Source organism: Garra rufa, chromosome 22 (genome assembly GCF_049309525.1).
Source record: "Garra rufa chromosome 22, GarRuf1.0, whole genome shotgun sequence".
Taxonomy (NCBI): domain Eukaryota; kingdom Metazoa; phylum Chordata; class Actinopteri; order Cypriniformes; family Cyprinidae; genus Garra; species Garra rufa.
In genome coordinates, this window is record NC_133382.1 from 11117980 (window position 1) to 11145316 (window position 27337).

Consider the following 27337-nt stretch of genomic DNA (forward strand, 5'->3'; position numbering starts at 1 on the left):
GTTACCCTAGTTCAGATCTTCACAGCTCTGTAGCAAACGAGCCGCTGAGGAGCAAGAGAGGCAGAGGAGCTAACCAAACAACATTTCCCTATTTTACAGTATCGACTCATTTCAGGGAGGATCAGTAAGTAGATCTGATTATTACGCTCCAGTTAACATATCTAGAGATGATCGCATGACTCCCACTATACTCTCGCAGACACAGGCTTAAGACACTCTAGAAATTTCCCCGCATATTTTCATAGTTTTCCCGTTCCGTCTGTGCTACCAGTGCTCGCTTTACTTGTAAAATACCGGTTGTCAACACATTTTCCTATATTTGTTTTATTTTTTTCACGTGGATTTGAGGGCGTAGATTTTATGAGTTGATAAAAAACAATCTCGCATTCTGATTTGAAAAAACTGCAAACATAAAATCACATACATTACTTATCCGGAGATTTTCTAACGTTACAGTATTACATGGGATCGAATAGTTATTGTTACGTGAGTATAACATATGGTGATAATAAAGTCAAGTGTACTTATTTTTTAAACATTAGTAATAGTTAAACAAAAATGTGTTTAGTTTCATTCTATTAGAATCAATTGGATATAAAATAACAAGAGTTTCTTATATATGTCTCTCTTTATATCTGCTCTGAAAATATGAACAGGCCAAAGTTCATTTGCAGCGGTAAAAAGATACAGAAAAACACTTTTAGAAGTTGTAACAATGAAGTAAGAAGTCAGTAGTAGCCTAAAGATAAAGTTTTTGGATGATGTACTGGGGGAGGGGAAGGGACGTGGCACTCAATCCTCCTCCGTTTACAAAAATCCCGCTTACTGTAAAACACTGTAATAATAACAGTTATTCGTCTGTTATAACCTGTTATAACAGCCTAAGTAATTTTGTCACTCGGGTTAACTTTAGAGCACTTTTAGATCTCTATAAGTGCACTTACTTGTACTTAAATCACTCTTGTTGTACCATGGTATTACCGTGGTACATATTAGAAAATCTGACCAAACCAAAACATGCTCATTTACACATATACTTTTTGCTAGTGTTATGGACACTGAAAATGTATTTCTGTCTGACTGACCTTTATAATTAGACTCTAAAAAGTCTAGTTCGTTTGCATGCATGATCATATTAAATAACAGGCTTATTTCTGACTGATAATTTAGTTGTTACAATGTAAAGCATGTTTTAGATTACTTGACAAGTAGTATTTTCACAGTTCCAGTACACTGTTATCAAATCCTATATGATATATCAAAAGTAAAGCTGTATGATCTCATACAAAATTTGACCATGCTAATTATATTCTATTAAAATACTACTAACTTACTTCAGCAATTGCATTAATGTCATAAAAATGTTTTTTAATGAATTAAATATTGTCTTACTGAACTTACTTTTGATTTTACTTGCATTTTACTGAATCCTTACTACTGCAAGGGGTGTTGTCCTTCTCTGTTATGGTGACCACATGCGGTAACCTTCCCTGATTTCACCCCAGGCTGTTGCTTTTTTAGTGTATTCACTGCTGGATTTTAGGCGAGCCTTTTCTACAAGTTAACACTAGTTCCTCAAAGGTTTAGTCGAGTCACATGTTCTGATCACATTCTTGTCTTTTTGACTTAGGAAACAGCTTAACCTTTTTAAAAGGCACTTGTTTTCACAGGAGGACTCTAAAACGGTTTGCTCGCTACTGTTTTCAGGTGTTATTTGTGTTTATGTAAATTCCTGTTGTGCTTGTTTTAGCAGCTGTTTTACACCCAACAGATGGTTGAGTTTTTGGGAATGGCTGGGAAGTCCATTCGTAACCATTCATTTTCTGCATTCTGCATTCGTTTTGTTTTTGTTTGCTTTTCTGACTTTTTCTGACACCAGAAGGCTGAAGTGAAGTTCAAGCAACGGTCAGAGCACAGTTTTTCCAGATTTGCATTTTAATGATTGAGGGACAGCTGTTTTGCCTTGTTTCAGTTAACAATTTTGGTTTGGAAAGTTAAAAGAAGCCTGTATTCTTACAGACCCACAATCTGACAGATAAAGTTGTCAGGGCTTTTTGAAGAGCTAAAATGAGTGATGTGAATAAAGTGGGTTATTCAACCCAATCAGACACCCATTTAGGGCTGCAACTAACGATTATTTTAATAATCGATTAATCTGTCGATTATTTTTTCGATTAATCGATGAATCGGATAAAAAAAACCAAGGGATTTACAACCCTTTATTCAAAAACAGAACTAAAATCTTTAGAAAGTGCACGAACATGTTGCTCCTTGAACTGTTATAATAATAATAATAAAATAAAAATGGACTAACACAAAAAACATACACATGTATGCTTTACATCTGCCAAATATATAGACTAAATAAACTAAAATTACTATCCGTCAAGACAGCGGATTGCTGTGGTGTACATGCTGCATGTCCCATCAAGAAGCCTCTCAAATTAAATTCCTCAGTGCGCATTAAAAAAGTCATGTGACTTTGCACGCTGGAACGGGATAACTTGACTAACTTTCTGCTACATTCATTCTGCCATGGCGGTGTTTAGTGTCCTGCCATCAGCAGCGACCAGCTGGAAGAGTTCCGCATTCAAATGCACGCAAAACTGGCCTCAAAGCCCCAGCAAAAGTAATTACCATGAATGTGTCAAGGCAAAAATTAAGAAAATATTCGAATTACTTATTAATAAACTAGTATTTTCTGATTCAGTGTTGCAAAGATGAAATTGACGATCCTGCCATCTGCTCATTAATGCCTAATGCATTTTTATGGATTAGCTAATGAAAGAGTTTTGTTTTCGATTTTAATTATTTCGTTTTATAGTAAAATAATAATTTAAAGCTTTCTATAGATATTGTGTTTGTGAGGCAATTACCTGGGTTTCGGTTAATTATTGTGAAGCGCTCCTGTTTAAACCAAAGATATCAAGCGTATTCTGTTTGTTTTCTTTAAGAGCACATTTTGTTGATACTGTGAGTACACACAAACTAAGGTAGACCCTTTACAGTTCCGACCCCGGTGGTAAATTACTCTTACCTTTATGAGCAAAAAAGAAATTCCACATTGCACTGGCGTCTCCATGCGCTGCAAAGCGCGCTTCTCTCCGCACAAACTTTGGATTTATATTGATTGAATGATTAAACTAATATTGTGATATGTTTTAAGTTTTTTATATCAATGGATTTAAATCGCGATGAATTAAGCAGGCTTTTGATCTGTCTGCCGCTGTTTGCTAGGTATAACTTTAAAAAACAAAAACTTGAATTTAACAAACAAAAAGTGTTCCAAATATATCTCTAAATTAACTTTATAAACTAAAGGAACGAAAATAAATGTAATCACTTTGCTATTAAAATCAGCAGCTGTGTAATGAGGAAGAGAAAGAGAAAAAAAGACAGTCGGACTGGAAATTCAGTCGGCCAAAAATTGATGAGCTGTCGGACATTTTTACAAGGAATGTTTGTTTAATAACCTATATAATATTCTTAGGCTACTTTCTTAATTAAATATATTATTTCTTTGATTTATTTTAGCGTTTTTAGGCTGCTTGTTTGCTGACTGAAGTGTAGGCTATATATAAAAAAACAACGTGCCACCGTCACAGCCCTATTCAAAACTGAGACGATTTCACCTCAGCAGAGCTCCTCTTTCTCCTTACGGTTGTGGTATGTTTTCGACACATTATACAGACAGACAGTGTTACAAAAACTATAGAAGTAGTTTTCTCCATCTCCACTATCCAACGACCTGTACACCAGCTGTTTTGCGATCAAGCATTGGCTGCTGTGAAAGACATGTTTGATATAAATCGGGGCAGCATATATATATATAATGTAGAAACGGTGCTTTATGCTCAAATGTTCCAGTTTTGCGCATAAGTTAAATTCGCATTTTTGGATGGAAACACAGCTTATGAGGCGCCGAACTCTGCTGGCATCAGTGCGGGAGAGAGACCGAATGTGTCCACTCCGCTCTGCGCTCATTTTTTTTTAAAATATATATAATAACAACCAAATGTCTCTGCGTCGCGCGACACAACGAATCGATTATGAAATTCGTTGCCAACGCTTTTAGTAATCGATTTTTATCGATTTTATCGATTCGTTGTTGCAGCCCTACACCCATTGTATGAGTAACCTACTAAAACACAATGATTTGTTTTTAAATACAATGCTGAGTCTCTATTGTGCTTGAAACCAAAAGTAAATAGAGGTCATACTAAACTAGCCAGCTAAACTGAAAGTGATATATGAGCAATGTTTGCATGTAGAAAACCTGAGGCATGATGCTAGGATGAGTTACACTTTAGGTTTAGGTTCTGTTTAAATGCCTTAGCAAACAGCACTAACAATTATCCCCCAAAATGGTTTTGAAATCATCTGTTGTGAAATTCCTCATGCAAAATAATTCAACGTGGTCCTCAAATGACATCTAAAAGCAAAAACAAAAACAATGTTATCCAACAGTAGCTTCATCCCAATTTACATACTGAAAGTACGCACTGCACTCCTGAAATAAGAGTCTAGCTAAATTAACTGCGATTCAATTTTATTCAGTTTATCAGGGCTCAACAAGTGTTAGAGAAGAGTTCATAAAACTAACCTGTTGTGTTAGAAATCAATGGTGTCTATGATGTCTAGCACACTTCAACATTTGGATTTCTGTAATGTTATCTAGTTGTTTAACATAAGTGAGGTTTTGTTGCAATTGCAGGATAGTTTTGAAAACATCAGGAAGACTGTGCATGTTGCATATTCATTTTTATATACAGTTGCAGTGTAGGTTTGCATAGAATCTGCAAAATGTTAATTATTTTACCAAAATAAGAGGGATCATACATATTTATCGACTAGACTGAATAAGATATTTCACATAAAAGACATTTACATATAGTCCACAAGAGAAAATAATAGTTGAATTCGTAAAAACAACCCCGTTCATAAGTTTACATACACTTGATTCTTAATTTCATTGTGTTGTTACTTGAATGATCCACAGCTGTTTTTTTTTTTTTGTTTTTTTTTTAGTGATAGTTGTTCGCCTTTGTTTGTCCTGAACAGTTAAACTGCCTGCTGGTCTTTAGAAAAATCCTTCAGGTCCCACAAATTATTTGGTTTTTCAGCTTTTTTGTGTATTTGAATCATTTCCAACAATGACTGTATGATTTTGAGATTCATTTTTTTCACACTAAGGACAACGGAGGGACTCATATGCAACTATTACAGAAGGTTCAAATGCTCACTGATGCTTCTAAAGGAAAAACAATGCATTAAGAGCAAGGGGTGTAAACTTTTGAACAGAATAAAGATATGTGCATTTTTCTTATTTTGTCTAAATATCATATTTTTTCCATTAAGTACTGCCCCTCAGAACCGCAGGACATATGTGTTTCGCAGAAGACAAAATAATTAAATTATTCTGATCTTCAAATTCAAAAAGTTTTCACCCCTGGTTCTTAATGCATTGTGTTTCCTTCTGAAGCATCAGTGAGCGTTCAAACCTTCTGTAATAGTTGCATGAGTCCTTCAGTTGTCCTCAGTGTGAAAAGATGGATCTCAAAATCATACAGTCATTGTTGGAAAGGGTTCAAATACACAAAAATGCTGAAAAAACAAATATTTTTTGTGGAAACTGAATGATTTTTCTGAAGAACAGTGGGCAGTTTTACTGTTTAGGACAAACAAGGGACTCATGAACAACTATCACTAAACCAAAAAAAAAAAAAAAAAGCACAGCTGTGGATCATTCAGTTAACAACACAATATTAAGAATCAAGTGTATGTAAACTTTTGATAATTTATTATTATTATTATTTTTTCTTGTGGACTTTATGTAAACATCTTTTATGTGAAATATCTTATTCAGGTCAGTACTAAATAAGCACTAACATGCATTTTGTATGATCCCTTTTATTTTGGTAAAATAATTAACATTTTGCAGATTCTGCAAGGTGTATGTAAACTTTTGACTTTAACCTTGAATTTATACCGTTTGAAAGTTCAAGAAGTCTCTTCTTAAATACTGCATTTATTTAATCAGGAAGTACAGTAAAACAACAACAACAACGTAAGATATTATTACATTACTAAATCAATTATTATGTTATTGTTTTAATTAATGTTGTGATCAATTTAATGCATCAGTGCTACAAAAACGTTTTTTTTCCTTCGGCATACCATTTTCAAAGTATTGTGATTTGGGATCCTTATATTGCATACTATTTAGTATCTTATGGAATGCAAATTAGGACAAAACAAAAAAAATATTAGGGAAGGAAGAAGTTTGTGCAGTCTGCTTGATTGTTCTGCTCTATTTATAAATTGAGCTCGAGGCTAAATGAATGCAGTGAAGCTTCTGGTGGTGAGCTAGCAGCCCTTTCTTGTTTCACAGTGCCAATGGGCTTTTGTGTGGTCAATCTGTCTGGCTCAGAACAACTCTCGTACGCCTCACTGCTGAGTAATAACTGCTGAAATACATACAGCAGCTGTGAGAAGTTTATTATTCTGTTTAGGCATTAAAGGGGTAGTTCTCCCAAAAATTAAAGTTCTGTCATCATTTACTCACCCTCATGTCTTTCCAAACCTGTATGACCTATTTTCTTCTGTAGAACATAAAAAAGATATTATGAAACACGTCTCAGTGGTTTCCCCTCACACAGTAGAAGTCAATGTTATGTTTTATTTCTGCAGAAGAAAGAAATGCATTCATATTTGAATTGAAATGACATAAACTTTCATTTTTGGGTGGACTGTCTCTTTAATGAACACTTGAGCAACTTACACATGGTTATAAACTTCCTTTTTTGTGAAAATGATCTCAGTGTTCTTTGTCAGTTCCTGATTTATTTCTAGTATTTCGGTGTGTATGTTTGTAGCTGTGTGTACATTTCACTTTACAAGCTCAGGAACAATATTTTTTATGCAGATGTTATGATTTTAATTCTTCATTTACATGTAATGTGCCCATCTTTTGCATAAACTATTAACCACTTTCACTCCCAAGCCTTTTTCCATAGGAATTTGTTATTTGACTTGTAAATTCAAAGTTCAGTTCCCTGTGGCTATGCATAGTTTGCTTTACTATCTGCTAGACGTTTTACTTGCCTCACCAACATTTTTACTGGCTCCAACCCAAAAAATAATGTTTTTATTTGTAGCAATGCATTATTATATTTTGTAAGGAGCGTTATTTTAAAGAAGGTTCTGTAAGTACGATGCGCAATTTCTAAATGTCTAAAATTAAACCAAAAATTCTAAAACTTCTGCTGGAAAGTGATAGTAATATTCACAGCATTACAATTTTTTTCTTGTTGTTGTTTTCAACACATTCAACAAAGTCATTTATGTAAATTTAACCAAACTTCATCTTGACTGTGAAGATCAATCAGAATTTTCAACAACAATGTAGAATGCAGAAAGTCAAATCAAACTTTAATGTTTTCAAGGTATAAAAATATTATATGATAGACTTGAAACTTTGTATGTTATGGATAGTTACAAGCTGAGGTTGTACTGAACTTTACACTTACTAAACAGCAAACAAACCAAACAATATAACAATGAACACAATGTACTTAATAAAGAAACAGCATAATAAAAAAGCCTAGAGCGATGATACTGCACACATGCTGACCCACCTGTCTAAACAGAAAATACCTGGGATCAAACTGCACCTACATGAGACCTGGACAATAGTAGTGTTATTAATATGCTATTATAGTTTTGTATTAAATTATTAATTAGCTTTTATTTTTATATCTTTCTGTTTCAATTAGTAACCCTGGACCACAAAACCACTCTTAAGTAGCCTGGGTATATTTATAGCAATAGGAAAAAATACATTGTATGGGTCAAAATTATTGCATTTTAGTATTTAGATCATGCTTAATGAAGGTATTTTTTAATTTCCTACTGTATATATCGTAACTTAATTTTTTATTAGTGATATACATTGCTAAGAACTTCATTTGGACAACTTTTAAAACATTTTTATCAATATTTTGCATCATTAATAGTTGTATCTCAAGCAAATATTTTCCTGTCATAGCAAATCATACACATCAATGGAAAGCTTAATTTAGTCAGCTTTCAGGACTTGTATAAATCTCAATTTCGAAAAATTGACCCTTATAAACTGATTTTGTGGTCCAGGGTCACATTATAATTTTAGTCTAATGTTCTGTTCTTTTAAAATATTATTTACGTTTAATTTTTATTTTATTGCAGTTGTAGTTTTTATTTATTTTCAGTTAGTAATTTTAGTTATTTGAAATAAACTTATTTCAGTTATTTTTTAATAGTTATTTATATTATTTAATATTTATTTAATATTTTATTTAAGCTTTACTTTAATGAACAAAATTAACACTATTCAATAGTTTTAGTTGTAGTAAGCAATAACCTTTGGAACATTCAAAGATACCATTTGCCAGTCATTTTACAAAAAATATTGGGCCTCTGAGTAGCTGCATTTCCATTTCCCTTTAAATTGCACAAATTGAAATTTTGTACGCTCACATGAGGTGGTTTTTCAGGCAATTCGAATAAGGAATATTTTGCAAAACAGCAATGGAAATGTTTTTTTTTTTTTTTTTTCGCATTTAATGTCACATTCGATTAAATATAGCCAAAATACCACAAAAATCCGTTGCCATGACTTATTGCGAAAGGAGAAAAATTAAGTTTCAGTCGCATAACTTCAGTTAATGGAAACTCCGTCATTTCGCAATACTTTTTAATCAACATTTATAAAATAGCGCCAAAGTTTTGCGCAAATCTGTCATGGAAACACAGCTACTGACACTATTGATCAGTAATAATCAAGCTCAGAGGGCTATGTAACAGTTTATAATCTAAAAAATTTTTTTTTCGCTTTTAGGTCTCCTGTGTTGAAATTGGTAAAGATGGGAGTTAGGAGTGTGTGCTGTATTTTACTCATCTCACTGCTAAAGTCTTCCTCTGCTCACAATGACTTCTTCACATCTATTGGTATGCAACCTTTTCACCTTTTTATAAATGTATGTTTGAAATGTTTCTACAGGTTCTAACAGGCAACATATGCCTCTAAACCTCTGTCCTTATGAATGTTTACCAATGTTTATCAAAGCCATAAGCCCCAAGAAGCCATGGAAGTTGACCCAAGAAGTCAACGCAAAGCAGAGTGCCTAAAACCCTCTTAGCTGTTATTAATTCACTGTAAATCACGGTTTCACGGGGCTTATGCTTTTATAAAACATGTATTTCATCTACGTAGTAAGGTTTCACAAAATAAACAGAGCAAATAAAGTGTAATGACAGTAATAAAGACATTACTCTTTCGCGAAACAATGTAGTTTCTCAGAAACGGTTGTGGTTGCAACCATAGATATGTATAGATGCCCCATTCAACCATTCCAAGCATGTAAAAGCATCCGCCACTTTGGAACGGACAACCTGATGTCATTCAACATACAATAGGTTCGCAGACCAATGGTTGCTCAGGATTGTGCCATCTTCGAAAGTTCAGTGATTACAGTGGTGAATGACGTCAAGTTGGCCATTACAATATGGCGGACGGTATACATATAGTGGCCCATAGAAACAGTCACTAATGAGGCATCTTCGTATATATATCTGTGGTTGCAACACACAGATGTAAACAATGGTGTATGTTTGTAGAGTAATATACAACAGCTGAGAACACGGCTCAACCAATTAGACTCAAGGACCGGAACTATTGCTGCGTCCGAAATCGCATACTGCTTCAGTAGGTACTACATTTAAATTTGAACATACTTCCCCGTTAAAAAAGTATGTTCTATATAGTATGAATGAGGATAATATGAATGGAATCTCCACTTGCACCATTATTCGAATATGACGACTCCTTTCCCGGAGCCTCATGGAATAGGAAAGTGTCCATGGTATGCGTACTGCAGAATTCGGGCGGAAGCAGTAGGTCATCCAGGTACTTCTCACCCACTGTATATCAAATATTATAAATTCGGACATACTACTCGCCCACGCATACTGTTTTCGCATATTATATAGTAGGGAAGTATGCGATTTCGGACGTAGCTTATCTGTTTTATAAACATTAATAGAACATTATAAAACGGGTAGTTCCGGTTCTTGATTCTGATTGGTTGAGCTGTGTTTTAAGCTGTTGTGTAGACGTTTTTCCTGAACACGGAAGTAAGTCCGACTCTTAACTGAAAGAATGCTTTGCATTTCCGGTCTGCATTGTTTCTAGTCAAATTAGGGTATATTCCGAGCTAATAAACTAATGTTAAACCTATTAAAATGTTTTTTGTTTTTGGCAATGTCGCAATGACCGTCATTTGTCAGTGCCTCACTTTAATGAGTGTGTAGATGACACGAAGTAGCGGACGTTAGCTACATTAAAAACAGATGGACGCTATTTAAATGGGTTCCTATTGAAACCGGAACAGAAAAGCATTCAACCTGACGTTAGAATTCATAATGGCGGGGCTCATCGTTTACTCAGGAAAAAGGTCTATACACTACAAACCTACACCCTTGTTTACGTTTGTGTGTTGTGTGGCAACCACTTTGTTGGAACCGCAACAAAGACTATAGAATACCCAAGACGTGACACTTGTATAGTTTTGAATGAGGAAAAATGCATATTTTCAAATATGAAATTTTATCGCAAACTTGGTGAACAGTTTTGGAGAATTTGATGTTTTCCCATTCAAAGAGATAGGAGCTGCACTTGCATGCCCAAGAGGCGTTTCAAAGATGGCCTCCTAGTGAAAATACTTGCCTTAAAGGGACTTTGCTTTAAGGCAAGTCATTCCACTTGGCAGCCATCTTTGAAACGTCTTTCAGCCTCTCAAACATCAAATTCTCCAAAACTGTTCACCAAGCTTTAAATTTCATATATGAAATCTGACAAGAACTGCCTCATAAATATGGTTCCTTGTGCTCCAATAGCACTAAAAAAAGCGTATTTTTCTGGCTAGATCAGCCAGTGCGCATGCGCAGTACTGAGCGCACATCTTAGAACGCTAATTGTTTCTATACCAACCGGGACTTCTAACGGCAGCTGCAGTGACGGGCTGACTTAACTAATCAACGATTGGCACGTCATAGGCAGAGACACGTCTTGGGTATTCTATAGTCTTTGCTTAATGGGACTTTGACCACAACTGCTTCTGAGGAACTTCATTATTTGGTGGAAAAAAATGGTTTTATTTACATCATTACACTTTTTCTGCTCTGTTTTATTTTGTGAAACCTTACTTATGTACATGAAATAACTGTTTTATAAAAGCAGTAAGCCCTGTGAAGCCTTGGTTTGCAGTGAATTTATAACAGCTTCGCGTTGTGCCTAATAACACCCCTTAGCTGTTATAAATTCATTGTAAACCACGGCTTCTTGTTTTATTAGAAGATGCAGCTGACAGGTGTTGTGGAAAACTAGGCAGGTCATTCACTAATCACTGATGCTCGGTTTAACCTGTGTTCTTTGTTGGCAGGCCACATGACAGATTTGCTGTTCACAGAAAAAGACCTGGTGACGTCATTGAAAGATTATATCAAAGCAGAGGAGAGCAAACTGGAGCAAGTGAAACAGTGAGTAACAGTATCAAGAGACATATAACACGATATAACAGGAGCCATATAACATGCATAACAAGTATATGTAACAAGTATAAGATTCCATTAACATGTTATTTTTGTATCATTGACATACTGTTTACACATTTTTGTTTAATTTTAGTCACATTTTTAGTACAGTATTTTGTTGAGTTATTATTTAATATTTGATCATATGGATTAACAACTTAAAAAAATTTTTTTTAAACCAAAGTACATCATTTTTCTGTTTATGTTCTAATGGAGATATTAGATCTAGATGCTGTAATCAGACAAAAAAGAGTCATATTACCATATTATATGTTCTTTTTACTGTGTACAAGCTGTATGTGATTGAACTGACAATAAAGCCACTCTGACACTGTGTGTATGTGTGTGTGTGTGTGTGTGTGTGTGTGTGTGTGTGTGTGTGTGTGTGTTGTCAGGTGGGCTGAGAAGCTAGATGCTTTAACAGCGACAGCCACACAGGACCCAGAGGGCTTTTTGGGTCACCCTGTCAATGCCTTTAAACTCATGAAGAGACTAAACACGGAGTGGGGTGAAGTGGAAGACCTCGTGCTCAAGGACATGTCTGACGGTTAGTATCAGTAATTCAACCTATGAACTAGGACTGTCACGTTTCCTCGATTCAATTCAATAAAAAAATCCTTGATTGCATTTTGCCAGTGTCGATTAACCAGCAAAATACCAGAAGTTGCACATTCCACAGATAAAAATCAATTAAACACATTATTAGACGATGCATGTTTAATATATGCGCTTTAATTATTTACATGCATGTAGGTTACGTACTTAAGTCTCAGAGCAGCTCTTTTCACAGTAAATGCTGCTCCACACAAACTGACTTATCATTTACATGTGTGGAGTGTCTCAAACTCCATCTCTTCATATTGTTGTGAGTTTGCCTTTATTATAACGTTCATCTGGCAACGCAACATGCACCATTTCATCAAATTTGTAAAGTAAAGCATTTATAAACCTATGCAAACACAAGAGAAGACATCAGTATCTTTCTCAATATGCTAACTGTTCATTGTGATTTTGAAATTTAAGTTTAAACCCTCACTCTTAGTTTCCACATTTTGATGTCTACATATTCAAGAAATTACAGTGACTGTAGCATTTCCGTCATAAAGAAATGGTCAGATTAAGATTAAGTGGACATTTGAAATAAATGTTGTTGTCAATATTAAACAAGGAATAGATCGCACAGTAGTATTTAAAACAATGGTCAGGCCATTGGTGCCCTCAGCAGTCATTTGTTATAATGCGTAATGTACATTAACTTTTAATTTTAACAGTTTTGTTCAATAAAACCATATGATTACTTGCTTTTGATACTTTATTTAAACTAATTATTATTGCCTTATTTCTATTATATATGTATTTGAAGTAATTTTAAAGGCTATTGTTCACTTGGGTCTATTTTTATTACTACAAAAATATATAATTATAAGATTACTCGATTAATCATCAGAATAATTAGTTAATTACTCGATTACCAAAATAATCAATAATGATTAATTAACATCTATTTATTTAGTATTTAAAACTATTCTCAGATATACTGAAAACATCCAAAGAACACCAAACAAAGTTTCAAAGTAATTTAAGCAATGCCTTGCAACATTCTTTACAACCAATACAAGACTCTGTTTTACGACGCCTAATGAAGTTTTCTGATTTTCTGAGTAGAGTGGTGTGAAGGTGGGTCTGTTTATGTTTATGAGTCTTAAGTAATTGATGTGGTTTCTTTGGGGCCTGCTGAGGTTTAACGTGGTCGGAAATGGTTTAATATGGCCTGTTTTGTGTTTTCATTGACCTTTCTCAGAATTTTTTCCCAACTTTTTCATAGCTTTTAAACGACTTTAAACTTTTAGACAAGGCTTTGTCAAGCCAACATCAAAGTCGGTCTTGTCAAACTTTACTACTGCTTAGACTATCTAGTCATTGCTTGGTATTTTTTGAAGCTTGACAACCCCAGTTACTGTACATTTTTGTTGTATGGAAAAGTCAAAAAAGTTCAAAATGGTTAAAATGTAAATTATGACAAATTCTCATATTTGGGTGAACTGTCAGCTTTTTTATAATCACTAGGACCCATTTTTAAGCACTTAGGTCACTTTTCAAAATTTCTATAATTTTAGAACAAAAATTTTAGATACTGTGAAAACAGTTAGCTGTAGCTGAACACCTATATACACACTAGATATTGATCTTTCAATTTCATTACCATCAATACAAAAGGGAAAAATAATTTTGTACTATAATGTAAACATGGACCATGTAACACCTCAGAGAGATAGAGAGCTGTCATTCTTGTTTTGTGAAAAAAACAAAGAAAAAAATAAAACATAATACAATATATATAGCATCAAGAGACTGTTCGTTGGATGAAAACCTTTGCTAGTGTTATGTTAGAATGAGTTGATTTGATACATATGAAGTGTTTTGGATTTTGGATGCAAAATTTATTGCTGTATCGAGTTTTAAAAAAGTATTGAGAAATGTGCCCTAGCGATTGTAAACAGTGTTTTTTTTTTCTTATGAAAAGATAACCACATTGTCTTCTAGGTTTTATCTCAAACCTGACCATTCAGCGTCAGTATTTCCCTAATGATGAAGACCAGACCGGTGCAGCCAAAGCTCTTCTCCGACTGCAGGACACCTATCAATTAGACACACAAACCATCTCTTCTGGAAATCTGCCTGGTAAGTGTGAGCTCTCCTCTTCCCAAACATCCCTTGTATTTGTATGACATCCCATTGAATGTTTTCTTGTAGGTGCTACTACTACAAGCTTACAGTTTAAAAGCACCCTGACGGCAGAGGATTGTTATGAGCTGGGAAAAATTGCTTACACCGATGCAGACTACTACCACACAGAGTTATGGATGACCCAGGCACTAAAGCAACTGGATGAAGGAGAGGAATCCAGTGTTGACATTGTGACTGTGCTGGACTACCTCAGCTACTCTGTCTACCAGCAGGGGGAGCTGGAGAGAGCTCTGGAACAAACTAAGAGACTGCTGAGTGTGGGTTAGTCTGCTTTACAATACTGCAATTTAATATTTACACTAGGGCTAAAATCAATATCGCAAAATGGCTTAGTGTGATTGTAAAATAATGCTTTACCTGTTACAAGTGTGGCATTTACACACATATAGTTTATAATACAGTGTTTTAATGTCTGATAACAGTAAGTAAACCAAGCTGTTCTGAGATACTGATATGATGGGCTTTATGTTAGTACTTTTTTTTTACTGATTTTGGATCAAATAAATGCAGGCTTGGTGAGCTGGAGACTTCTTTAAAAACATTTAACATCTTACTGTTCAAAAACAATTGACTGGTAGTGTATGTATGTAAATAATAAAGAAGATTCCTGCATTTGTCATATATATTACAGAAAAATGAATTAGTGCAATGTCAGTATTTTTCCAGTGCCATGCAGCCCTAATTTAAACACAGTTTGCACATACATTAAAGCAAAGAGTGAGCCTTCAACTATTGCTTGAATTTTGCCTATTAGAGATATTTGAGACATTCAGCAGTTGCCTAAACTATTGCAAAATGTTTAACATATTTATCTCTGCTGTACAGATTCTCAGCACCAGAGAGCACTTGGGAACCTAAAGTATTTTGACTACCAGCTAGCCAAACAGAAGAAGGCTGAAAATGAGCAGAGTGCCAAGGAAGAGAACAAAAAAGAACAAGAAAAGACGGCTGGGAAAGGGGACTATCTCCCTGAAAGGAGGAAATATGAGCAGCTATGTAGAGGACAAGGAATCAGAATGGTGAATAATGAAATACTCAACTAAATTTAACAGGAATACCACATAAGCACGAAATGCTGATGCATTAGCTGATGTCCACAGCCACCTAATTGAGCTGTTTCAGCTATTTTTTACTTTGCATTGATGTAACTTGACTTATTTATAAAGTAGTGATTTCTGTATATGAGGTAATTAAATATTAAAGACAAGACTTTGAATTATTTATGCACACCCACGGTGGTAATACGGCTGTAACACAAAGCTCTATTTTTGTCCATTCAGTCCACCAAAGCTTAAAGTATACTGCAAACATAAGTCATAAAAAACTCAAATGCTTTAAGATTGACTGACACTTATGCAGCTTTAGGGATTCAGTGAATGAGTATTTTCATGACAGTGCCAGTCTGTTTCATCACATTGAAGCAAACTAGTAATGCTTTGAAAGCACATGAAATATCAGCCAATTTCATTTATTTGTCATGCACAATATACAGTTGAGATTTAAAAGTTTACATTCACCTTGCAGAATCTGCAAAATATTTATTATTTTAGTAAAATAGGAGGGATCATACAAAATGCATGCAAATAGTTGAATTTATAAGAATGACCCCATTCAAAAGTTTACATACGCCTGATTCTTAATGCTGTGTTGTTACCTGAATGATCCACAGCTGTATTTTGTTTAGTGATAGTCCCTTGTTTGTCCTGAACAGTTAAACTGACCACTGTTCTTAAAAAATCCTTTAGGTACTACAAATTCTTTTAGCATTTTTGTGTATGTTAACCCTTTCCAGCAATCAATGTGTGATTTTGAGATTTATATTTTCTGAGGACAACTGAGGGACTCATATACAACTATTACAGAAGGTTAAAATGCTCACTGATGCTCCAGAAGAAAATCGATGCATTAAGAGCCGGGGGTGAAAACTTTTTGAATTCGAAGATCAGGGTAAATTTAACTTATTTTGTCTTCTGGGGAACATTTAAGTATCTTTTGGCTTTTGAAGGGCAGTACTAAATGAAAACAAAAAAAAGATAAATAAGAAAATACACACATCTTCATTATTTATTATGCATTAAGAGCCAAGGGTGTAAACTTTTGAACAGAATGGGGGGTGAAAACTTTTTGCATTTGAAGATCAGGGTAAATTTAACCTATTTTGTCTTCTGGGAAACATGTAAGTATCTTCTGTAGCTTCTGAAGGCTAGTACTAATTAAAAATATATATACTTAGGCAAAATAAGACAAATGTAGGCTACACGTCTTCATTCTGTTCAAAAGTTTACACCCTTGGCTCTTAATGCATCGATTTTCTTCTGGAGCATCAGTGAGCATTTGAACCTTCTGTAATAGTTGCATATGAGTCCCTCAGTTGTCCTCAGTGTGAACGAAAAAGGATCTCAAAACCACATAGTTTTTGTTGGAAATGGTTCAAATACACAGAAATGCTGAAAAATCAAAGAATTTGTGGGAACTGAAGAATTTTTCTGAAGGACAAACTGTTCAGGACAAACAAGGGACATGTTTTATGTGAAATATCTTACTCAGGTCCGTAGTAAATATAAAAAGAACACACATTTTGTAAGATCCCTCTTATTTTGTATGTAAACTTTTGACCTCAACTGTATAAATTAAATGGTTAATATATATACAAATATATATTCTCACCCTTACAGAGCCCTCGCAGACAGAGCCGTTTGTTCTGCCGCTACCATGACAACAACAGACATCCTTATTACACGATCGGCCCAGTGAAACAAGAGGATGAATGGGACCGTCCACGTATCATCCGATACCATGAAATTATAACAGAAAAAGAAATGGAGAAGATCAAGGAGTTGGCCAAACCAAGGGTGAGTACCTTCAAATTCATTGATCAAGGTACACACATAGATCACATCAAATATGTTAAACAGAAGCTCAGATGGGCATGCATTTTTTTTTTTTACATAATAATATATAGGCTCAATCCCAATTCTACCCCTTACCCCTACACTTAGCCCTACCCCTCCGTTTGGCGCGTTCACGTGAAGGGGTGGGGGTGTCTCATTTCTATTTTGGTTGGAGGGGTAGGGGTAAGGGGAAGGGCCAGATAGCCCACCAAAGGAAGATTTTCAGGACCTCACTTCAAACGAAGGGCTAAGAGAAATTTCCAACATGGCTGCTCACTCGAGCAAGCAGACTCATTAATATATAAGCAATTTTTGCCTTTAATAAGGATTTTCATGACAATGTTTCATTATATGTATATTACCTTCAATCTTGTGTTTGTGTTTATGGTGTTGTTTTGTAAACTAATGCACCTGCGCCCGCTCCGTCTCCCGCACCAGTAATTTAAGGGCCTGTCCACACGGAGACGCGTTTCGCTGTATACGCATACATTTTTTATCGTATTGGCGTGTCATCCACACGGATCCGGCGTTTTAGGAGACTGAATCCGCTATTTTTTGAAACCGGGTCCCAAAGTGGATAAATCTGAAAACGACACCCTCGCGGTTTCGTGTGTACAGCCAATCCGTATATTTTCTGAAACGATGATGTCATCACATCACGTGTCGGCTTCGTCACACGTAACAGCAACAACAATATTGGGGGACTACATGATTGTGTTCGTGTTGCTACTAAGCCTGCTAGCTTTATTACAGCAAAATCTATTGCTTCTATGCAACTGTTATGAGCAACAAGCGATACTGTTCACATCTTCGTCTTCTTCTTCTTAGTACGAATACAGCGCGCAAGGTTATGCGCATGCTCAAAGTCTTCTTCTCCGTGTATAGTGTATATCTATGGCAGAATTACAGCACCCCACACTGGTCTGGCATATATACTACACCGTTTTCAGTGGTTTCGTGTGTACGGAACTTTTTTTTAGAACGAGGGAAAAAAAAAGATCGGATAGGGCACGCACCGGCTTCGTGTGGATGGAGCCTAAATCAGTACATAATAATAAAAACCATACCTTACAAATAAAAAGAAGCAGATTTTTAAAATTAGAAATTTCTTAATCCAGTAAACCCCTGTAAACATTTTAGTCCAAGGATCCAGTAAACGAATGCGTTTAAATAGAAAGTTCAAAACGAAATTCACAAATGAAGCATACCCACTTCTCCCGGCACCACTACACTGATTAGCAATTTGCCTCGCATGTGATAACACGTTGTTTGTTTTGCTTACGGCCACATGTGAATGACCGGTGCGTACACCATACATTTGTACTTTTTGCAACATGACAAAATTTTTGACATCTTGGAATGAGTGATAAACATCGGCGCATGTCCTCTGTCGTAACATTAGGAACTAGCGACAACGTACGATGACGTATAACAGTGTTGTAGTGGGCTGTGTCCAAATTCAGGGTCTGAGTCCTCCTTAGGATCCTTCCTACCCGGTTGAAGGAGGAGGGGTCCTCCGACGACCGCAAAACCCAGAAGTAGGTGTCTGTGAATTTGGACAGCCTACCCTTCTTTCAGTTCCCTCCCTTACCCGTTGCTCGTATCCTGTCACCTAGCAACCGTGACAGCATTCGGTCTGCTCTTTAGCAAAGTCCTTTTAAGACAAGTCATGTCACTCGGCGGCCATCTTTGAAACGCTTCTCTGGCATTCAAGTGCAGCTCCTATCTCTTTGAATGGGGAAACATCAAATTCTCCAAAACTGTTCACCAAGTTCACGATTAAATTTCATATTTTAAATCTCCAAAGAAATCCAACAAGAACTGCCTCATAAATATGGTTCCTTGTGCTCCAATAGCGTTAAAAAACGCTTATTTTTCCAGCTAAATGAGCCAGTGCGCATGCGCAGTACTGAGCGCACGTCTTAGAGCACCGATTGTTTCTATAGCAACCGGGACTTCTAACGTCAGCTGCAGTGACGCGCTGACTTTACTATTCAACGATTGGCTCTTTCACTAAGAAGGCGGAGCTTCGCGGGCATGATGACCGTTGCATTTTTCCTCATTCAAAACTACACGAGTGACATGTCTTTGGTATTCTATAGTCTTTGTCTTTAGTCCCTAAAAGCGTTAAAAAAACCTTCAATCACTAACAAGAAATTAGCTGTGTGTAAGGGGATATTCACACAGGCAGTAAGAAAGAAGCTAGTTTATGAAAGTGATGTTTTTTTAACATATAAACGTACAAATGTAAAAAAAAAAAAAAAATGCTTAACGCTAAAACCAAAGGCCTAACTAGACAACCGCTGTAAAAAAATATTTTTTGAAACACCAGTTTTTTTAAAACTTACATCAAAAAGCATATTCCTCTAACGCTCGCATCGTCCGCCATTATTTGAAAATTCTGGAAGCGCTCTGCCGAAAGGAATTATGGGATAGGTAGGACGGGAAAGGATCCACCAGACCCATCCTTCCAATTCGGGGAAAAGGAGGACGTATTTGTTGGCCGCATTTGAAGGATCCTATGAATTTGGACAGCCTTTGTCGCGGCGCTGTGACGTAGCATCCTTCAAATGAGTCCTCCGAAGGATGTAGACCCTGAATTTAGACACAGCCGTGGTGTCCCATTTCTTAGGGGAAATATTTTAGCCCTTCCTCTTTCCACTTTGTTTCAAGGGACAAGGGGAAGGGGCGAGGGGAAGGCGAAGGGGTAGAAAATTGAATTGGGATTGGGCCATATCCTTTACAAAAACATGCATTCCTGAAATAATTTAAAGGTGTGCAAGTATTTTTCCACTGTAACAAATTTTCATCTCTAATAATATTTTTGAAAAATATTTTTAAAATGAAAGCATTTTCTTTTGTGTGATGCTTCATCCATGTTAGTGGTGACAACCGTGAGCTATAAACCATAATTTACTTTTTACTTATTCCATCTTGAAATTCATTTGGTCTGTTAGGTACATACGCACTTGTTTAAACATGGCAGTTCAGACATTTTCACTTATTTGGTATTAATTTATTGATAAGGATCACATCCTCTGATCTGTCATTATTTGGGGCCTTTAAAATTATTACTCTAGAGGGTAATCAAGGGCTCATATGGAGTTAAAAGGCAGGTACTAAAGTTTAGTAGATATGAAGGAAAACAGAACAAGTGTTTTAGTCTGTAGTCGGTCATTGAGACTACAGCTGCTGTGTACCTTGTTGACTCTTGGCCGGTTGGCTCAACAGCTGCGCAGAGCCACCATCTCCAACCCCATTACTGGTGTCCTAGAGACCGCCCACTATCGCATCAGTAAAAGGTAAGTCACCTGTTGGCCTGTAGCACTGCCAACCCAACAGTTCCCCCTGCTGCATGCTGGAAAAGCAACAAGAGCCCAGACAAAGGGGATTTATATCACATATTACGACCAAAGTCAAAAGTTTGGAATAATCCTATATTTTTGAAAGTATATAGTAAATACATAGATATCCCTGTTTGTTTTGGAATTCTTAGGAATGTTGCTTTTCCACTGCTTATTTACGCACAAGAGGTACATAATCACTGTAGCAGTTCGATCCGGGAAGAAGCTACGCTCCACGATACATATACACCACCCTCGCAGTTCAAATCCGCAGCTGGTGTAGTTCAGTATAAGCTGTGTATCAACAGCATATAGTGACAACACCTTTCACCTCTCTCTTTCTATTTCCTCTCTTTTTCTCTGTGCTGGCTCTGTAGCTCAGGCGCGCCACTGTGCATGACCCTCAAACTGGCAAACTCACCACCGCCCAGTACAGAGTCTCCAAGAGGTAAGAGGTCCCTCTTTGCCTCTGTACCCAGAATCCTCAGATAGTTAAATATCAGTTTGGTATTCTTCACTGATGCTTCAGAAGTAAACACGGTGCATTAAGAGCTGGGGGGTGAAAACCTTTTGAATTTGAATATCAGGGTAAATGTAACTTATTTTGTCTTATTTTAGCTTCTAAAGGGCAGTACTAAATGAAATATAATATTTAGGCAAAGTAAGGAAAAATGTCCACATCTTCATTCTGTTCAAAAGTTTACACGCCTGGCTCTTAATGCATTGTTTTTCCATCTGAAGCATCAGTGAGTGTTTGAACCTTCTGAAATAGTTGCAGATGAATCCCTCAGTTGTCCTCAGTGTGAAAAAAAATGGATCTTTAAATCACACTGTCATTGTTATAAAGGGTTCAAATACACAAAAATGCTGAAAATACAAAGATTTTTCTGAAGAACATTGGGCAGTTTAACTGTTCAGGACAAACAAAGGACTATCACTAAACAAAAAAACAGCTATGGATCGTTCAGGTAACAACACAGTATTAAGAATCAAGTGTATGTACATTTTTGAACGGAGTGATTTTTATAAATTCAGCTATTACTTTTTCTTGTGGACTATATGTAAACATCTTTTATGTGAAATATCTTATTCAGGTCAGTACTAAATAACAAATAACATGCATTTTGTATGATCCTTTTTAATTTGGTAAAATAATTAAGATTTTTCAGATTCTGCAAGGTTTATGTAAACTTTTGACCTCAATTGTGTTGCTCAAAATCATGATAATCTGTCCTTAACATCTGAAATAATACTATGGACTGCATGGGTGCTCTTAGAAAAGTCTACTTGACAGGTTACTTTTTAAAGTCATGCTGCATTTGTAAATTATTTATAATGTTTCAGTAACCCCGACCATCTCATCACAAACTTACTTGTTTGAAACATCAACCAAACACTGACTCATTTCTGTCAATAACTCACAGATTGTTTCACAAGTTCATGGATATACAGTATCTCATAAACCCTATTTCTAAGGATGGGCAATTTTGACATGCTTGGCGGTGAAGAGTTATGCACGGGCAAATCGAAATGTTTTTATTATGAGAATGCTTCATACTAACAATACTAAAAGTTCTATCACATACTAAACATTGCTTTGCTTTATTACTGAACTCTAATTCTGCAGCTGGATTTGTTCTTTTTTTGAAACATTGTAATATGTGACCCTGGACCATAATCTGAAACCTGAAAAAATAAGCTTTCCGTTGATGAATGGTTTGTTGCAATATATGGCCGAGATATCTGGAATCTGAGGGTGCAAAAAAATCAAAGTATTGAGAAAATCACCTTTAAAGTTGTCCAAATTAAGTTCTTAGCAAAATTACTAGTCAAAAATTAAGCTTTGATATATTTATGGTAGGAAATTTATGAAATGTCTTCATGGAACATGATCTTTATTTGATATCCCAATGATTTTTGGCATAAAATAAAAATATAAATAATTTTGACCCATGCAATGTATTGTTGCCTATTGCTACAATTATACCTGTGCTACTTATGACTAGTTTTGTGGATCAGGGTCACATATGTTAAACTGATTAAAGCAGTTCTCAGTAGGAATACATAAGTTTATAGATTATTAATGTATTTTCTCTCAGTGCGTGGTTGGCAGCCTATGAGCATCCAGTTGTGGATCGCATAAATCAGCGCATAGAAGACATCACAGGCCTCGATGTCAAAACAGCAGAAGAACTACAGGTAAGGTTAATAAATTCTTAAATGCTAGACTAAAAAGAGTTAGGTTCATTTTTTGGAATTTGTAATTTTTTTTTTCTCTCTTAGGTGGCAAATTATGGTGTTGGTGGACAATATGAGCCTCACTTTGACTTTGGACGGGTAAATACAAAGCTTTTTAATTGTTATCCTGTTACGTTGAGTATAAGGTGTGGATAAGCATGCAAGTTACACCTGATATGTACCATTTTATCTTGTTTTTCCACCAGAAAGATGAACCAGATGCCTTCAAAGAGCTGGGCACAGGAAATCGAATAGCGACCTGGCTCTTCTATGTAAGTAGGATTTGGTCTGTGTTAGGATTAGCTCTTCTACTCTTTATCACATGGTAAAAAATTCACTGTGAAACATGGGCTTTGTTGCAGATGAGTGATGTATCAGCAGGGGGCGCCACAGTCTTTCCAGAAGTTGGAGCTTCAGTAAAGCCAATGAAGGTGCCGTTTGTTTTATGTTTGAGGGTATAAGATTTTATGAAAATGTTATGAATCATTCTATAGGTTAATTTATTTACAATTAAAGAAATAGTTTAAAATTATGGTTTCTGTGTTCAGGGTTCAGCGGTATTCTGGTATAATCTGTTTGCCAGCGGAGAGGGAGATTACAGCACGAGACACGCAGCTTGTCCAGTACTGCTGGGTAACAAGTGGGGTAAGTGTTTTAGACACAATTTATTATTAAGCGATTTTCTGCATGCACTGAATGTGTCATACTTAGTTTAGTAATCTAGGTATTTAGATCTAAAAAGGGATCCTCTTAAAGAGATAGTTCACCTAAAAATTTTAATTCTGTCATTAATTACCCAACCTCATGTCTTTCCAAACCCTTAAAGGAACACTCCACTTTTTTTGGTAATAGGCTCATTCTCCAACTCCCCCCGAGTAAATAAGTTGAGTTTCGCTGTTTTGAAATCCATTCAGCCGTTCTCCTGTTATGGCGATATTACTTTTAGCATAGCTTAGCATAGATCATTGAATCCTATTAGACCAATAGCATCGCGTTTAAAAATGACCAACGAGTTTCGGTATTTGTCCTATTTAAAACTTGACTCTTCTGTAGTTAAATCGTCTACTAATACCGGCGGAAAATGTAAAGCTGTGATTTTCTAGGCCGATAACATTAGGAACTACACTCCCATTCCGGTGTAATAGTCAAGGAAGTTTGCTGCCGTAATGTGGCCGAAGCAGGCGGAGTAATATCACGCAGCGCCTGAAATGAGTTCCCAGCTAGGTTAGCATTTGCACATGTGCTGCATGATATTACTGCGCCTGCTGCGTCCATATTACGGCAGCAAAATTCCTTGACTATTACGCCGGAATGGGAGTGTAGTTCCTAAACTTTTCAGCCTAGAAAATCGCAGCTTTACATTTTCCGCCGGTATTAGTAGACGATATAACTACAGAAGGGTCAAGTTTTAAATAGGACAAATACCAAAACTCGTTGGTCATTTTTGAACGCGATACTATTGGTCTCATAGGATTCAATGATCTATGCTAAGCTATGCTAAAAGTGATATCGCCAGAACAGGAGAACGGCTGAATGGATTTCAAAACGGTAAAAATCAACTTATTAACTCGGGGGGAGGGGGGAAGGGGGGAGTTGGAGATTTAGCCTATTTCCAAAAAAAGTGGAGTGTTCCTTTAAGACCTACGTTCATCTTCAGTACACAAATTTAGATATTTTTAATGAAATCCGAGAGCGTTCTGACCCTGCATAGACAGCAATACAACTAAAACCTTCCCAGGCCCAGAAAGGTAGTAAGAATATCATTAAAATACCCCATGTGACACCAGTGGTTCATCCGTAATGTTATGAAGCTACGAGAATACATTTTGTGCACAAAGAAAACTGAAATATTGACAAAAATAATGCATGCATTGGTACTCTCAAGAATGGCGGCAGAAACTGATGGAAAAGAAGAAATTGTTGAATAAAATTTTTGTTTTCTTTATGCAGTAAAGTATTTTTACAGCTTCATTTTTGGGTGAACTAATCCTTTAATGTATATTAAAAACAATTAGCTAACACTAGTTTTTTACAACTTATTATCATTATAATAGACAATTTAGAAACGTATCCTTGTTTATAAGTACATTTTAGATGGCACAATCCATAATTTAAATGTATTGAAGCAGTGTTGTGTTTCAACCCTGTTAGCATCAAAATTATACCTTGTTAAATACTGTATTATTCCATAAATGGACAAAAACCTCTACATCATTATTTTTTGATGGAAAATACCTCAGATATAAGTCTTCTCTTTTTGTTACTATGTTGTTTTAAATTTATTATTCAAACATCAACATCAACAATTCATTTACTTAAGCAAATAATGTTGAATTAATCTGTCAACTCTTTTTTTCTTCATGAGTATTTCCTGCTGTATTAACAAACAACCACATTTTAGCTGAAAATCTTTAATTTAAAAGTCTTGAAAACCTGGTGTGTCAACCCTGTTACCATCATAATTATTGCTTAATAAATTAATAGATAATAAATAAATTGGCACAGTCTTACAATATAAACTGCTACTATCAGCATTACATTTCTTTTTTTAATAATTTATGCACTTTAAAGTCTTGAATTTCCACGATTTGTCAACCCTGTTACCATCATATTTATCACTTTTTAAAATAATGTATTATTTCTTAAATTAAAAAAACTTCTTTGATGGAAATTACCTCAAATCAAACTCTTCTCTTTTTGTTACTATATTGTTTTAGATTTATAATTTTAATTTGTCAACTATGTTACCATCAGCATCAACAATTTATTCATTTTTCCGCTGCATTCTGAAAAAAACAAGCACATTTTAGCTGACCATTTTTTTTATTTAAAAGTTTTAAAAACCTGTTATGTGTCAGCCCTGTTACCATCATAATTGTTTTTATTAAAATAAAAAATTATTCCAAAAATTAAAAAAAAAAACGCATAATGATTTCATCATCATTTCAGGAAGTGAGCACAAACACATTTTTGATGAATGTATTTTATATTGCGTTCAGTTTGTCACAATCTTACAATATCAACTATGTTACTATCAGCATTGCATTTCTTTTTTGATTAATTTATGCACTTTAAAAGTCTTGGAGTCATGTTATGTGTCAACCCTAGTATTTATCACTTTTTAAAATAATTTATTATTCCATAAATAAAAAAAACAAACAAATAGAAGTCTTCTCTTTTTGCTACTATATTGTTTTAGATTTAGCATTCAAAATAGTCAACTATGTTACCATCAGCATCAGCAGTTCATTCACTTGAACAAATAATGTCAAATTAAATTGTCAACCCTTTTAGTATATTTTAGCTGACCATGTTTCGTTTAAAAGCCTTCGTTATGTGTCAACCCTGTTACCATCATAATTATTGCTTATTAAAATAATAAATTATCCAAAAAATGTAAAAAAAAAAAGAGAAAAGAACGCATAATGATTTCAACATTATTTCAGGAAGTGAGTACAAAAACAGTTTTGATGAATGTATTTTATATTGTGTTAGGTTTGTCACAATCCTACAATATCTTCTGTTTCCATTAGAATTACATTTCTTTTTTTATAATTTATGCATTTATACAAGTCTTGAAGTCTCATTGTGTCAGCCCTGTTAGCATTTTATTTATCACTTTTTAAAGTAATGTATTAAAATTGTTTTAAATAATGTTTTAAATAATATAGAAATTAGTAATGTCAAATTGAACTATCAACAATAATTTTAAAGCTTCCTAAACTTTACTGTTATTTTTCTGAAAGCATAGTTATAAATATATTAACATATGTCACAATTTATTGGGCTTGAAATGGCAAAACGGATTTCTTACAGAAATTTCTAAGATCAGCCCCCCTAATGTTTTTTTCATTCTTTCTCTCTGTCATTGCTTGTCCATTAGTGTCAAATAAATGGATCCACGAGAGAGGTCAGGAATTCAGGAGACCATGCGGCCTGAAAGAGAAAGATTGATCAAACACCTCCACCATCTTCCTCATGCACTCCTCCCCCTAAACTCTGCAAAGACTCTAAAACACAGCACCTTCCTGCTGTTCATGTCCACAGCAGACAACATGTGACCCGTCACATTTATTTTTAACTGAAGAGTATGTGTGTGTGAGCCACCCTACAGTTACCTTACTTCTGTTAGTGCCTTTTGTCGTTGCACACCAGGGCTTCAAATGATGGAGCTATTCCTGACAACACTCCCTTACAAACAGGCCTTTAACTATTGAGCTGTAAAATGGCATCATTTCAGCATATCTTCAACACTTATTCTGACTGACAGCCAGACCAAAGTGATAAATGCCAGAAAGAACACAAAATGCTTGTTCGCAATGTTCACAAAATGATAGGAGACAGTCTTAATAAAAATGTTTTTTCCAAAATGAATCTTTTTGTTTCTGTTTTGTTGCCCTTCTTCTTTATAATAACTTATATATAACTGTATGCATATATACATACAGTCATTTTATGTTGCTGCCTTATGTTAAATTACTTTTT

General features: G+C 35.3%; 1 protein-coding gene across 2 annotated transcripts; it reads left to right on the forward strand.

Annotated features, from left to right (window-relative positions):
* Positions 1 to 27192, forward strand: p4ha1a (prolyl 4-hydroxylase, alpha polypeptide I a). Of its 2 annotated transcripts, none has more exons than XM_073827691.1 (15): positions 1 to 124; positions 8879 to 8988; positions 11481 to 11577; positions 12027 to 12178; positions 14176 to 14313; positions 14386 to 14640; positions 15205 to 15398; positions 17055 to 17231; positions 20502 to 20572; positions 22714 to 22813; positions 22898 to 22951; positions 23059 to 23124; positions 23215 to 23283; positions 23401 to 23497; positions 26736 to 27192. In XM_073827691.1, the coding sequence occupies exons 2-15, from the start codon at positions 8904 to 8906 to the stop codon at positions 26804 to 26806; spliced, it is 1626 nt and encodes a 541-aa protein (XP_073683792.1). In that variant the 5' UTR covers positions 1 to 124; positions 8879 to 8903; the 3' UTR covers positions 26807 to 27192. The 2 variants fall into 2 exon arrangements, with proteins under 2 accessions (XP_073683792.1, XP_073683793.1); XM_073827692.1 differs by lacking the exon at positions 20502 to 20572 and adding an exon at positions 20992 to 21062.
* Positions 27193 to 27337: the final 145 nt, after the last annotated feature.